At 46.8% G+C, this 16266-nt stretch overlaps 1 protein-coding gene across 1 annotated transcript; it reads left to right on the top strand.

The window, feature by feature from the left end:
- The first annotated feature begins 8211 nt into the window (after positions 1-8211).
- GAS1 (growth arrest specific 1) lies at positions 8212-11796 on the top strand. The gene has a single exon (XM_036101802.2). The coding sequence runs from the start codon at positions 9382-9384 to the stop codon at positions 10417-10419; it is 1038 nt and encodes a 345-aa protein (XP_035957695.1). The 5' UTR covers positions 8212-9381; the 3' UTR covers positions 10420-11796.
- Positions 11797-16266: the final 4470 nt, after the last annotated feature.

Below are 16266 nucleotides of genomic sequence, written 5' to 3'. Positions count from 1 at the left end.
ACTGCTTGAGAAAAGTTAACCACATACTCACAAATCATACTAGCTCATTGATAGATATATTTTTGTCATTGACAAGGTTTTTTTGGGGGGTAGGGGGAACCTATAGTCTTTATATAGATCTTTACAAGATTTTTAAAAAGCTGATTAAGACAATTCATAAGTTCTCTTACAAATTATGTTATTTTTATTTAGAGAACAGTTTATCTAGATTTATGAAATAATTATGCAAGAAGTTTCTTCCTGACTTCAACAGTGAAAAAACCAGATTTTGAAACAAGGCCAGGCGTGGCTTTGAAACATTCTGTAACACCCATTGTAGAATTGGCCCCAGTTACTTTTGAACTTAAGGTGTAATATGCAAATGCGTACAAGGTGCTATCTTGGAAAAACTACTCCGTAGAAAGATGTCCTGCCAGCTGCAAGCCTGAGGGGTGGAGAGAGGGTGTGCCTCGAGTGGTCTATATAGAACTTGCCATTTGAGCTTACAATCTCTGTTTCATTAATATCTCTTTCAGAGAGTGTGAAAGTCAAGTTTCCTGAGAATTGGAGCTCCCACTGATTTTGTGGGATTTCCTCTTGTTATTAGATGTTGAAACGCAGCCAGGATCTTGATCTCTGGAGTCCCAAAGCCATGGTGTGGGGCACGTTTTCAACCCCTTCAAGAACAGCTGTTCTGTCTGCTCTGCTTGTGAGTCAGAAAAGGCTAGGCTGTGCTATCAGTTTCCATCCTGGATCATTAACAACGTTCTTTGAAGAATCAAAAGTTTGTTTCTTACGTTTCTATTCCTCTTCCCATAGTGGTGAATCCTTGAATTCCTGCACCTAACAACTTATGTAACTTTAAAGCCAGAAAAAATGACTAGTAACAATACGTAGTACAGAGCTTTTTCAATTATCTGCCGTGAAAGACCAGCTTATTGTTTATTGCAGATAGATACTTCTCTAAAACAGAATAAAAATAAGTTACTAGAAAAAAGAAATGATACCAACAAAACAGAAGCCCCTAATTTTTATTAGATTCAACAGACATAAAACGGCTCTTCCAAGTTACTGTGAAAGTATCTGAATGCTTACTCCACATTCCCATGTGCCACTGAGGAACAGTCCATGGACCAGCCCACACCTGCAGAACAGGTTGCTGAAGCCCTGGTACACAGGATGCTTTTTCTTCTGGTGACAGCCTGGGTCTCCCTCCCCTCTCTTCTTCCCTCCCCCTGCTAAGGGACATGGGCACATGACCCAGACTAAATGAGGTTCCAAGGCTTTGCCTAAATTGTTTTGGGAAAAAAGTAATTATTTCTATTGCAACTGCTAGAAAATACATAGCATTCACATTTTAACTAGACTAGTGGGTGCTCACGTGGCATCTCATTGTTTTCTCATTTTCCTTCATCTGACTACTAGTTAATTTAAACATCTTTTCACTTACCTGTTGCCATGTGGATTTACAGCCCTGTGAATTATCCATTACATCTTCCCTCATTTTCCCTTAGACTATCTTTTTCGTAAAGTTTGTAAGAGCTCTTTGCTTATTAGAAAAATTAGTCTTTTATCATTCGCCCAATAAATATTCTTGCCAGATCTGTGTGTCTCTTAACTTTCTCTCTGATATCTTTTCCATATTTCTTATTTTTTTATGTAGTCTAATATGCATGTTTTTCCAGTCTTGGTTATGTGTCTTCCTAAATTTCACATCATTTATGTCATAGTTGTGATTTTCTTATTTTTTTGCCTTATATGTAACTTTTTATCTGGAATTTATTTTTACATTTCCTTCTAAACACGTGACCAGGTTTGCCAGTATCATTTATTGAAGAGACTATACTTTTCCCACTAATTAAAGCATAACCTTTGTGAGGTTAATATATGATAAAGGTGATGATTTAATTAGCCTTAATAATTCAATCAATGTGGGAATATCATTTTACACTTAAAAACTTCAGAACTATATCATATTCTTTATCCTTTCAGAGCCTCAGTTCCCTTTTCTATAGTATAAGTGATGTGAACTAGTCCTGAGATGGCCAATTGAGAAAACAAAAAGTTCTGACTTTTCATTCATTCAACCCATCAAATATTTCATTGACTGTGGTAGGGGATACATATCAATTGGATGGGGGATGTAAAGAGAAGGGAAGAGTCCAGGTAGATCTCCAGCCCAAACAGTTGGATATAATGGAAAGTATGTGTGATTATCTATTGTAACATAATAAACCACCTCAAAACTTAGTGGCTTAAGCAACATTCTTTGTTATTTCTCATGATTCTTTCAGCGGACTGAGCTCAACTATACTGTTACCACGTGGGGCAAGACCAGCACAGGGTCAGGTGAGGATACAGAATTTAGGAGGTACTTATGCTTGAGGTCCCTGCAACCCCACTGCACTCAGAGTGAGTGTTTCCTTATATGTTATACCTCGGTGCTTCACTCACTTCACCCTGTTTGACCCTGATCTTGGGTTGGAGTCTCCCTCATGTGTTTTTGTCAGGTGGCAGCTGGATCTGGAGTCATCAGGGTTCCACTAGGCTGGACGGACATCCAAGACAGCTTCTCCATTCACGTGCCTCACGCCTTCTTTACCTGCATGACTGAATAAGCTGGAAGCTAACCAGGTATCTCTGTCTCTCTCCATGTATCCTCTTTACATGGCCAGCTTGGCTTTCCACATAGCCTGGCAATCTCAGCTTTCTTACAAGGTGGTCAGATTTTTGAAATGGTCTGGCTTCTCCAAAGTGAACATTCCAAGAGGTCCAGGTAGAAGCTGCAGAGCTTCTTGTGGCCTCGCCTGCAAGCCCCAGAAGGTCAGTCACTATCATTGTATTCATTGTATCCTGTTGGTCAAAGTCACTAAGGTCACCCAAGATTTATGGGGAAGGAAATGAGACTGTCTCTTGATCTGAGTAACATGGATATAAAGGGAGAAAGAAAACTGATGAAGATCAATTTTGGAGAATACCTACCACAGAAAGACAGGAAACAAACAGGTGTGGGAGTGGGAAGTCAGAAGTGCTCTTACAGCAAATTAAGTTTACAAGGCTCATTGAACAAACAAGTGAATTATACACCTGGAAATCAGAAAAAGACTGGGATTGAAAATTTCCAATCAGGAGATATAATTTAGAATCCAGGCACTGGATGAGATCACCTAAGGAGTGAGTTTAGAGATAGAAGAAGCCGCCAAGGAGTACAACGGGGAACAGAGGAGTATGAAGCCAAATGAAGAAGCACTCTGTAAAGAAGAGGTGATCAGCCATGTCACAGGAGGCTGTGAGGTCAGGTAAAATGAGGTCGGGGGAAGCGATCATTGGGTAGAGCAAGATTTCGGTCACTAGTGACCTTGAGAAAAATGGCAGGATAAAACTTGATGATAGTGAATTGAATAGAGTGGAAAAAGCACGTAAAAGTAAGTTTTTCAAGGAATTTTCATAGAAATGAGATCGTTAGTGAGTGGGCAGTTGGGGTCTAGGAAGGGTTTGTTTTTGTTTTTGTTTTGTTTTGTTCTGCTGTGGTTTTAAGATCAGAGAAAGTATAGCCAATTGTAGGTGACTGAGAATTAATGGTGTGGTAGAAAGGGAACTGAGGCTGCAGAGGGAGAAGTAATTGCAAAGCAAACTCTTGAGTAAGTGAGAGGTGACAGGACTGAAACAAGTCAACTGGGAAGACAGGAGGTGTTGGTCAGTGAAATTAGAAATCCCGAGTTAGAGATTTTCCAGGGACACAGTTGTATTAATGCCTAGGTCTAGGGTAAGATTATGAGTCGGTAGTTGGAGGTGAGGAAGTAAAGGAACTAAGAGGCCAAGATCGCCATGAATGATAAAGAGTGGTCTGGAGAAAAGCATGTGAGCCAGACACTGAAACTGGAGGAGGTATAGGCCGCAGAGAATTAAGCCTGAATGCCCAAAGGCATGTACTGTGTCAATGGAGCTGAGATGGAACTACGTTTCCCAGAATTCCCTGCAACATGGTTCCATGTTAGTATTGGCCACAAGGCAAAGTTTGCACCAGATTTGGAAGGAGGAAGTGAAGCAGCAGCCACATTATCTCTATCCTGTGCAGGTAGTGGAGGGTCCCAAGCACTGTGGTAGCTTTCACCGTCATCGCTGATTTGAAGCTCCCCTTGGTGGGCATGAGCCTGCACCTGGACTTGAACTTCCTCAGCTCTCCCAGCCCTCCTGCTTTGCGTCTCCAAGTCCCAGACAAAGTGCACGTCAGCTCCACAGTGAAGGACGCCAGCTTCCCCTGCGGGTCACCCCATGTGGCATCAAGGTTGGAAGTGATGAGGGAGACACCAGTTCCAGATCATCCCCACTGGCTCCAGTTCTCCTCATGGGCTCCAGTTTGTCCCAGCATTCCTCCTCAACTTCTTATCTGGCTGACCACAGTGAATTTAGGCTCAACAACAGACTCAGAAAGAACAGACTGCACCACCTTGCTGCCCCAGCTCCCACAATTGTGGGTGGCCACCACTCCATAATAAATCTTTCATCTGTCTCACTCAGAGACTTCTCTGGTCAAGCTCTGGCCCATACAGCATCCACTGTAAGCAACAGACATACTTCTCTCCTCTGCGTCCAGAGAGATACTGGTCCTTGAGAGGATTGAGGAAATAGCCACTCAACTCATTTTCTGTCTTCTGTGGTTCCCGTGAGCAATCTTGGTTGAGAAGGGCTGTAGGTGATGGAAAACTCAGTAGGTGGCTCTTGGAGAAGCTAACAGAATGCTAGTCAAGGAAGTTAGAGATGTCCCCAGGGAAGGGGGAAGAGAATGGTTTGGAGGATCAACAGGCCTAGGGACTCCACTTCAACGTCTGGTGGGCTGTGGGCTGTGGAAGAAAACTCAGCCAGGACTGGTATCTGTAAAGTGGAAGCTGTACCTAGGAGGGCCAGCCAGCTGGGCTCCCCCCCACCCCACCACCACCGCCACACACACCACAGCTTTATTGACATATAATTGACATATAACATTGTATACATTTAAAGTGTACAATGTGACAGTTTGATAAATATATATTATGCAATGTGTACCACAATAAGGGTAGTTAACACAACCTTCACCTCATGTAATTACCATTTGATTGCCATTATTATGGTGAGAAGATAAAAGCTTTACTTTTATAGCAACTTTCAAATATTTAACACAGTATTATTAACTACAGTCACCATGCTGCCCCTTAGAACCCCAGAACTTACTCATCCTGTAACTGAAAGTTTGCCCCATTTGACCAACGTCGCCCCATTTCCCCAACCCTCAGTTCCTGGCAACCACCATTCTACTGTTTCTATGAATCTGGTTTTTTAAGACTCCACACGTAAGTGACATCATACAGTATTTGTCTTTCTCTGTCTGACTTACTTCACTTGGCATAATGCCTTCAAAGGCTATCCATGTTGACGCAAATGGCAAGATTTCCTTCTTTTTTGTGGCTGAGTAATATTCCATTATATATATATATATATATATATATATATATATATACACACACACACACACACACACACACACACCACATTTTCTTTATCCATCCTTTGTCCATCAATGGATACTTAGGCCCTTTCCATACCTTGGCTATTGTGAATAATCCTGCAATGAACATGGGAGCAGGTATCTCTTTGAAATACTGATTTTGCTTCTTTTGGATATATGCCCAGAAGTAAGATTGCTGCATCATAGGGTAAGTCTACTTTTAATTTTTTGAGGAACCTCCATACTGTTTTCCACAGTGGTTGTACCCATTTATATTCCCACTATCAGTGCATGAGGGTTCCTTTTGTCTACATCCTGGTCAGCATTTGTTACCTCTTGTTTTTTTGATGATAGCCATCCTAACAGGTGTGAGGTGAGTGTTCTTTGTAGTTTTAATTTGCTTTTCCCTGATGATGAGTGATGTTGTGTGCCTTTTCATGTATTTGTTGGCCATTTGTATATCTTCTTTGGAAAAATGTCTATTCTAATTGTCATTTATATGCATATTTTTGCATATACATGTAGTTTGCAAATATTTTCTCCTACTCCCTAGGTTTCAGCTGGGTTTTAGTTAGAGCAAGAATGTGAAGGTCCAGCCCAGAAAGCAGGTTGAAGATACAGGAAATTTTGGGGAGAACACATTGAGAGTGCCACTGGAAGTGGGGTATTTTAGGGCGGGGGGTTGCTCATGATGAGAATTATGTCAGTTTAAGAGATATACAGAGTAATACAGGGATTAGTGGCTGGGTGATGAGAGATGGCTTGAAAGTCTGGTGGTTATGAATGAAAACCTGGATGCCAGACACAGTGGTACTCATGGTCTCGGGGACTTCTGGGAAAGGGGGTTCATTCATTCTCCTAGCTCATCCGAACCTCACTCTCAGGCAGCTGGTTGCTCTGCAGGTCTACTAGAGTGCCATGAGCCTGGGATGGAGGTGTCCCCAGAGCATGCAAAATTCTTGGGACTCCCTTCAATCCCACCGAGAGCTGAATTAAGACCAAGATGGGCAAATTTTGCAAACAACAACAAAAGCATGTGGACCTCTAGAGTAGTGGTTCTCAAAGTTTGGTCCCCAGACAAGCAGCAGCAGTGTCCCCTAAGAACTTGTTAGAAATGCAGATTCTCAGGCCCCACAAGCCCTACTGGATCATGAACTCCAGGAGCAGGCTCAGCCTTCTGGGTTTTAACAAGGCCAACCCGCAATCTCATGCTCACTAAGATTTGAGACCTACCATTCTAAAGGAACTCAACAAACACTAGTTTAAAAATGCAGCTGAATGTTGACCTTGTCCTTATAAGCCTAAAATCACAGAGCATTAAAGATGAAAAGACTTGATTTCAAGTGTCTAATCTGGCCTTGAACCTTACATGTGAAAGATCCAAGTCTCAGAGAAGTAGTGTGACTTGTCCAAGCCCTCCTGGCAGGACTGAGTGAACTCCAAGTAACAATATACCCAGAGCCTGGGAAATAGTTGTTTTGATGGGCCACACAGTTGCAGCCTTTCTATTTAAAAACAACACAAAACAAAACAAAAAAAAACAAACCAAACCAAAACAAAAACACAGACACAAAAACAAAAACAAAAACAAAAAACAAAAGCAACCCCCCCACACATAGATAAAGATAGATATTGTGTTTTCTGTACTCAAGTCAGAACAACATGCCTTACGTCAACCTACTTCTTTTAAAGTTTTTTTATTTTTTATTTTTTGGGGTTGCGGAGGTGCAGCTTCCTAAGGCAGACAGCCCCTGAGGAATGCATCAGTCTTCCCAGGAACGGGAGGCTTTTTTGCAGCCTGATAAATCTTCCTACGCTGAAGCCCTGTTCTGACTTTTGCCATTTCTAATTCACGGGGCCTCCGGGGAGAGGCGGACAGCCGAACTCCGTGCGCACTGGAGTCCCGGCTCCCTCTGCTTCTGGAGAGGGGATTTAGCCTTAATTTTTGTGACAGATGGAGTTGATAGTCTCTCCACGGAAAGGGGAGGAAAAAAGCGCCAGTTTTTGACAGGCCGCAGAAGCCCGGTGCCTCTGGTGGTCGAAGGCTGCGTTGCGCCACAGTTAAGGTAGTTTGCAAACCCCCGCGCCTGGATTGCCCGGGCTGCTCTACCCGGGAGGCTTCCCTTAACCGAGGGAGGGACTGAAACACACACACTTTAATAGAAACCTTGGTGCGTGCCAATTCATCCCCTTCCTTTATGTTCTGAGTGCGGCCATATGGTGCTGCTCAACATTCCTAAAGATTTTTAATACTATAATTATTTTTTCATCGCCGTCCGAATTAGAAACTTATATCCCTAAAAAATTAATCTGGTTGATTCGGATTTATGTCTTGCAATTGACAATCATGCCTGGCTCAAGAGCCATACCTTCCAGAGCGGCAAAGTGGGACCGTGTGCTGGGGCGGGGGCGTTGTAAATACCTCATCAGCATCCCCCTAACTGAAGTGTGTGCCTCTTTCTTGTGTGCGTTTGGGTTTGGTTTTGTTTTGTTTTTCATAAGTTTTAAAGTTCAACATTAAATACTCTGATCCCCCCCCACACCACCCCCGCGACACACACACACACACACACACAGCCCCCAATCGTGATCAGGTCTCAAAGACAGGGAACCAGAAAAAAGTGAATTCTGAACGCAATCGAAGGCACAGTGGGAGCCAGGGAGAATTAATAAAACTATCAAAAAAAAAAAAAAAAGGAAAAAAGAACCCAACAAAAAGGCCTGTGGCCGAGCCGGACGCAAACAACTGCCCCTGAGCCCTGCCCGCTGGTTCTGAGCGCGAGCCTGGGCTCCATATCCGAGCCTCCTTAAGAGTAGGAGGAGCTCCCAGGCCTCTGTCAGGCTCCTTAAGCCGTTCCTTTCAAGCCCTGAATGCCTGAATGTGAGCTGCCCACCACCCTCCCCGCCCTCCCCCACTCCGCAACCCCACTCCACTCCAGCGGCTCGTAAAAAAAAAAAAAAAAAAAAAAAAAAGTTTCAACAACAACAGGCAGGACCAATAGCATCTCGAAAAGCCGGGAAAGGGGGCCGAGCAAAGGGCGAAAGAGAGTGGAGAAAGGAGAAAGCGGGCAGGCTCGGAGCGCGCGGGGCCGGGGCTCGGCGAGCTGGAGGAGCGTTGCTAATGTTTTTGTTTGTTTGCTTTTCCATGCATGCATAATGAGGGGGCACCGCGGCACCACGCGGGGGCTCCCGGCCCACTTTTGTATTTAAAGCCTCGCAGCCAGCGAGTCCGCAGCCGGGCTCAGCGGATCCGCTCCCCGGGCCCCTTGTCACCCGAGAAGCTGCCGCCGAGGGAAGCCCGGGAGCCGCTCCCCGGCCGCGCCGAGTTTCTTGTTCTCCCCGCGCCGCCCGGAAAGGGCTCCCCGGAGCTTGGCGAGGCCGGGGTCGCCGCGGGCGGAGGGGGAGGGGACGCGGGCGTCCGGGCCGCGGGAAGGCGGGCAGCGCACCGACGCGAGCCAGGAAGCGGCGGGATGCGAGAGCCCGCGGCGGCGGCGGCGGCGGTGGCGGCGGCGGCGCGGCGCTGAGCCCTGGAGGAAGGAGCCGCCGCGGCCGCACAACGGATCTGCAGGCGCGGAGCAAAATGCACCCGCGGCGCCGCGAGGTCCTGCAGCTCCGCCGCGGCCCCACGGCCCGCAGCCCCCCGGGGCGACAGTGAGCGCCTCCCGCCACCGCCCGGGGCCGACCGCAGGGGCTCTCCGCGGCTGTGCATTTCTGGGAAACCACCGCAGCCCGAGCGAGCGGGCAGCCGGACCTTCTGCGAGCGGCGCGGCACCAGCGAGCGGCGCGCATGGATTTATGAAAACACTCATGCAAGAAGTTGGCAGGACTGGGGCAAACTTTTCCACCGGCTCCGCGTCCGCCGCTGCCCGCGCCTCGTCTCCTTTCCCCTCCTCGCCCGGCGGCCGCCGCTGCCCGCGATGGTGGCAGGGCTGCTGGGCGGCGGCGGCGGGGCCCGCGCGGGGACCGTGCCGGGCGCCTGGCTGTGCCTGATGGCGCTGCTGCAGCTGCTGGGCTCGGCGCCGCGGGGCTCGGGGCTGGCGCACGGCCGCCGCCTCATCTGCTGGCAGGCGCTGCTGCAGTGCCAGGGGGAGCCGGAGTGCAGCTACGCCTACAACCAGTACGCCGAGGCGTGCGCGCCGGTGCTGGCGCAGCGCGGCGGGGGCGACGCGCCGGGGGCCGCCGCCGCCGCCTTCCCGGCCTCGGCCGCCTCGTTCTCGTCGCGCTGGCGCTGCCCGAGCCACTGCATCTCGGCGCTCATTCAGCTCAACCACACGCGCCGCGGGCCCGCCCTGGAGGACTGTGACTGCGCGCAGGACGAGAACTGCAAGTCCACCAAGCGCGCCATTGAGCCGTGCCTGCCCCGGACGAGCAGCGGCGGCGCGGGCGGCCCGGGCGCGGGCGGGGTCATGGGCTGCACCGAGGCCCGGCGGCGCTGCGACCGCGACAGCCGCTGCAACCTGGCCCTCAGCCGCTACCTGACCTACTGCGGCAAGCTCTTCAACGGGCTGCGCTGCACCGACGAGTGCCGCACGGTCATCGAGGACATGCTGGCCGTGCCCAAGGCGGCGCTGCTCAACGACTGCGTGTGTGACGGTCTGGAGCGGCCCATCTGCGAGTCGGTCAAGGAGAACATGGCCCGCCTGTGCTTCGGGGCCGAGCTGGGCAACGGCCCGGGCAGCAGCGGCTCGGACGGGGGCCTGGACGACTACTACGACGAGGACTACGACGACGAGCAGCGCGCCGGGGGCGCGGGCAGCGAGCAGCTGCTGGATGACGACGACGGCGTCCCGCACCCGCCGCGCCCGGGCGGCGGCGCTGCAGCGGCGGGCGGCCGCGGGGATCTGCCTTACGGGCCCGGGCGCAGGAGCAGCGGCGGTGGCCGCTCGGCGCCCGGAGCCGCCTGGACCCCGCTCGCCACCATCTTGCTGCTGCTGCTGCTCCCGCGGCTCGTTTAGCCCTCGCGCCCCCCACCGTGGGCTGCGGGAGGGCCGGCGCCGGGGCACCTGTGGCTGGGGGACAGAGGGGATGGTTGGGATCCTTTCCAAAACGTGCTGAGTAGACTCTGCCTAGCGGGTCTCCCCTTCACGACAACCCCCGTGTCCTCTCCCGAACACGACTTCTTGGACATCCTCCCCTGCCCCCATTCCAGGCTCCAGAAACTCCCAGCTTGTCTGCCCTGCAGAAACCGGCCCAGCTAGAATTTAGGACGCCCGGGATGGAATGGGCCGGGGTGGGGGGTGGGGTACGGAACCATAGTCTTGGACTCCGAAGAGAGGATACCGACCTGTGGGGCCCTAACAGTTTCAAGGGAGCGGGTTTGGAGCAGGAGTTTGAAGGAGGATTTACATTTGCAAAAGGGGCTGTCTGTTTATTAGCATTTTTGCGGTGCATGGGGCCGGGGGAGAGGGGGTTCGCGGGGTGGGAGGTGGAGTGCCGGTGTCGACTTTTATTATGGCCAGTGAGGACATTGCAATCGTGAGTAAACAGAAAAGTCCCACTTACCGATTCCTGTGTTTACTCTTGGTCAGCGCTCAGAATTCTCCGATTGGGCGGGGGAGGAGGAATGGGAAGGGGTTAATATGCCTGAATTAGTTTTGGATAACTTTGAGCCCTTGACCTTAATTTCATTGCCACCACTCTGATCTCTTAGCACATTTCTTAGGATTAAGGGTCAAAAAATGCTGATCTAAAGAGTTGCTAGTGGTGGTGAACAATGCAACTTTTTATGTAAAAGAGCTCTGCACTGCCATCTGTGAAAGCCTCTTTACGATGTTTGTCTTGTCATTTTTGTTCTTTACATCAAGAAATTGTATGTACAAATATGCGGAGAAAATATATCGCCTCTGCTTTTATCAGGGTGCTAAGCCCTGGTACTTCTATATAAAGTGTATTAAAACTGGGATTTGTTACCAGTTGTTGTACTTTGTATATAGAATTTTTATAAAGTGTATGCTTCAGAAATAATTTATTTTTAAAAAAGAAATTAAAATTTTAAATCTGCAGCCACGTTACACCTTTCCTCCCTGAAATGTATAGAATCCGTTTGTCACCGGGGATCCAAACCCACAGTCCATTGTCAAGTGTGCTCTATCTAGAACAGTCTTAAGATGTACAGTGTATTTTATAGATTTGAAGTTAACATTGTTATTTTCAAGAGAATTTATGGACATTGTAGAAATGTATAAATGCATTTCCAAACTGCCTTAAACATTGTATTTTTATAGACATCCTTAAAAAAAAGTGTTATGTTTTAAGTAACTATGGCTTTGTGTATTTTTTGTTATTTGTTTTATTAAAATGTGTACATCAGTAAAGAGTTTTTAAATAATGAATATGGTGTAGTTACTTTCCAGAGTTACATTGTGGTTTACCCAATAATGGGTAAGGAGGGGGGTGGAGGAGCCACTGGGAATCTATCAACCATCAACTGAAATTAAAATACAGTACAAGACAAGAAATGAGGGTTATTATTTCTGCCTCTAATTTAATGAACAATTAGACATGTGTAAATGAAGCAGCTAAAAAGATGTAACCCACTGGCCTGCATTGGTTTTTACGTTTGTGGAGAGGACTCACAAAACAGTGTCTTCCTACATAATCTGGGGATAACCCAGAGGTCTCTCTCCCCTCCCCTCTTTTCCAAGGGGAGCCCCCAAGCCCCTCCTCCAGGAGTGTCCTATCTGGCTACAGATACTCTCCTACAATCAAAGGTGCCAATAACATCTGTTACCAATAGGTCTTAGGAAACCTGGCACACCGCTTCAAAGTCATTTTCACACTTTGGGTGAAAAAGTACAAAATTTTGTTACAAAACATTCAGGCGGGCAAAAGTAAACACACTGGGGAGAGGAACAATCACCAGAACTTGTAATATTGTTGTGAGGAGTTGTTTAGCAGTGGGCTGAAGGCTGGGTTCCTGCCAGAGCTACTGATCTACACTCAAACGCCCTTAGATAAATAATTACACTCTTAAGCTGTGTCGAGTGCTGATACACTTGACCTTGTAAATAGAAATGTTTGCAGTAGGAATAAACTCCGGCATTGGAAAATCTTTTAAACATTAACACAAAAGAGAGCGCTCTGTCCTCTGGGGATTTGAGTCTGAACCTCGCCAAGCTAGGCACTTGCAAGAGGGAAAAAAAGTTTATTTATCTTCTATTCCTGGTGTTTATTTAAAGCTTTTCATTTTAAACGCGGTGATTGGAAGGCGAGTCAGGAGTTTAAAAGTCACCACAAATAAACTTTGTCTGAGGGGTCGACAGATTAGCAAGATCTCGTGTCTCTTTATATGATATTAACATGTACTGAGAAAACATAACCAGATTTCTCTGCTGCCTGAAGTAATTAACAAAGCTATGCCCCCTTCCAACTTCCTCCCCCCACCACTCCCACCCCCTACTTTCCAGATTTCTTTTGCCTCTAACTCGCTCTTTTCCCAGCTTTTATGGAGGGCTTCGAGGCACTTCTTGTTGGACCTCAAACCAAGATTGGTGTATGTGTAGCATCAGAAAGTCTGAGAGAGTTGTGTCCGAGAGGCTAGGAGAGTGGTGTGGGGCTGCAATCCCCAGTCACCTGAATGGTTGAGTAAACATATTGTTAAAACAAAGCTGAAAGCCTTGTTTCTTTGGGAAGTGAACAGAGTATTCCAAGAGACTTGTAAATGAAATCAGCATTCTTTACAAACCTCAAGTTAGCAATGCTCCTGCATTTGTCCTTAAATATATTTAAATCATCTCCATCTCCTGTTATTTTAACACATTCTTGACTAAAAGTTAAGTCTTTGTCCCAGTAAAAGGCCCAGTTTTTCCCAGTAAGAAGTAAAAGGCATTAGCACTAGAAAAGGCCTGATAATTAACTGGTACAATAAACTCACGACTTGATTTTACAGGGTCCTGTCAAAAGCATCTGCCTGGAATAAATCAACACAGCTCGCTGTTGGGGAGAGAGGACACGAGGCTTTATGCTTTCTTCCTTGAAGAGAGTGAACATTGATCGGTGGCTCATTTTAATTTAAACAGTTCTATACTAGAGCCCAGGAGCCCCCTCGTCCCTCTACAGACCTAGTTGGATTCCAGAACAGGTTGCTGAGATCTTAGAACCTTTGGTTATGGGATTGTATGTTGCCATCTGCACCTAGGCAGAAAGAATTTTTACAGATGTTGACATCTGTAATATCTCACGCTCTCTGGGGACCCTTTTGGAATTTTGGACATTTGAGACGGCCGAATGTCTCATGGAGAATGCCTGGAAGTACCATTACTGAAAGAAAGAGTATCTTTGGCTTTTCCTGGGGATTCTGGAAAAGTGACATGCTTCTCAGAAGTCTTCCAGGGTGCAAGGAACTCCCTTAGGATTTCACATAAAATCATGTGTCCTTGAGGCTGGTCCCATTTCCCCCGTTAGCAGGTTTGCATTCTCAGTGACAGTTTATTTGTCTTTGGGGGCACTTCAGTGACAAATGTTTAAGGGAGTGTGGGACAATGGTGGAGAACAAGGAGGCAGTTCATTGAACTGACAGTGACCATACAGTAAATAGAAGGAGGTTCAGGCTTCACTGCTCACCCAAGCACACAGCAACGCTTTTGTTTATGACCACAATGGACATAACATAAGGTCTCTGTTTATTTTTAACAATATATAGCAATGTACTCCAGCCATACACTTATGTGAGGGGGAGAAATGGTCGGAGGGAACTAAATTCTCGTACTATGTAGCAGGACAACCCTGTGCTTAGTCTGGGCCCCCACAAATGTCCATAAGTAAGGGCGCATCTCCTGGTGCCAACTGCCACAAACTTAAGGCGCCACCACGCTCTGACTCATCTGGAGCGCACCACAGCTCTCCCAATGGGGCCCACATGGGTGAAGACACAACTCAGGACCAGTAGCATCTCTCTCGAAGAGTCAAGAGAAAGCACATGGAGTGGGGTGCCCTTCCTCATCACTTCTGCTTTCAAACCCCCACTCCATCCCAGCAGGGCCATGTCATATAGCATAAAAGGAAAGAAATGCCATGAGAACTCTCAGAGACACCAAGCTGTATACTAAAAATCTTTCTACTTTCAAACTTTGGCTTTGAATCATCAGCTTGCTGAGTTCAACTGCAGAAGTTCTCAAATATAACCTCACATACCTCTTTTCGAACCGGTAAAAAGAAAAGTGCACGTTATTTGTTTTATGACCTCTTACACTAAAGGAACATCCGAAACTGTGTCAGTTGACCCCATTTCTCCCAGCTCCCCAAAGTAAGCTTGTTGGGAGGCAGCCCATTACAAATGCCTTGTAGCCGGACAGTAGTTCTGGGAGGGCTGGGTTTCCAGTAGGTCTGGCAACCTTGTGAGTTAAGTAAAGTTGGATGTTACTGTATTCTATTTGAGGGATTGTCTCTGCTGGACAGTTGAAAAGGTTCACCCTTGACTATCTGAATGACATAAGTAATGTGCTATTAGCATAAATACCTTCTAAGGCATCCATTTAATCAATTTCTTAAATAACAGAATGATCTACTACAAAATAGTGGACTGTATACACTATATTTTGGCACAAAGATGGTCATTCTCCCACTAGTAACCAGGGGCTCTAAATAAATGATTTCAACAATGTTTTATTAAAGGCCGACAAGAGCCCTCGAGCTGCATTAATCGGGGAGAAGTCGAGTGGCACTTTTGTTATGGAAATGTTAAGCACATAATAGCACTGCCAGACAATGTGCAGCCACTTCATTCTTTCAGCCATGCTGACACCTCTTAAAGAGGAACTGCAGGGAAGGATGTGGGAAAGATTTGCTTTCTGAGGAAGCTTTCAGCTAATATTTCGGAGGGCTACCTCCAAACCCTGTGTAATATGCATGCAACAGAACCCAGAAGGGCAGCTGAGATCCTCAAACGGCTTCCTTCCCTTATTTCGGGGGACTGGGTTCCATAGAGAAATCAAAAGTCTACACTTTTTGACATGGCGTTTGTCAAAATGATATGTTGGTGATTTTTGTAGGGCTACGAGTCCACTTTTACAAAGAGGATCAAAAACTCAAGTGACTGTCAGTGGTATTGATATACAGGATCAGTAGTTTGGATGAGTCCTCCTTAGGCAAACAGTTTGTGGTCAGGTCTGCAAACAGGTGAATATACACAATGTCATCAAGGACATCTTCAATCTGTAACAAAAAATAGAATAATATTATCTGTGTCCAGACTTTATAGACACCCCTATGTTCTCTGGGTATCTATATATATTGTTACAAGATTATTTCTGTACTCAGGTTTTTATAAGTTCTATAGGGTATCTGTGGGTTCTTGGATACCAAAATGGAATAATATTTCACAACCAAATCATATTGCATATCTTAATGCGATTTGAGGGCTTTCTCATAGATATCTCTTTTATGAAAATGCCAGTCATTCAACCTTCAGTTTTAACCTGTGAGACCTCTTACCTGTCGGTAATGGCACCTATTAGGAGCGCCCATCCGTAGCAAAATTGCAAGAAGATTTGATGACTAAGACTAATGTCTGTAATCCTGAACAGGTGAGGGGAGGGAGCCAGGAACAAAAAGAGGTCGCTGTGGCTCCAGGGGCATGTGATGAGGGTCTATTCCGTGTGGTGCTACCAGTGTGAATATGGCACCGTCTTGTCCCTGGACCAGTGGCAGTAAGGATGGGGAGACAGACACACAGGTACTTTGAGCGTGGTGAGCACAGAGGACAATGATAGAATGACTTAGCTCGATGTTCGGTTTAAGGAAAGCTTCTTGGGGAAGGTGACACTGAAGCTAGGTCTGAAGACAGGATTGGGAGGTAGCAAGGA

The sequence above is a fragment of the Halichoerus grypus genome, chromosome 14 (assembly GCF_964656455.1).
Source record: "Halichoerus grypus chromosome 14, mHalGry1.hap1.1, whole genome shotgun sequence".
NCBI classification, from domain to species: Eukaryota; Metazoa; Chordata; class Mammalia; order Carnivora; family Phocidae; genus Halichoerus; species Halichoerus grypus.
This window is presented reverse-complemented; position numbering and strand designations above follow the sequence as displayed.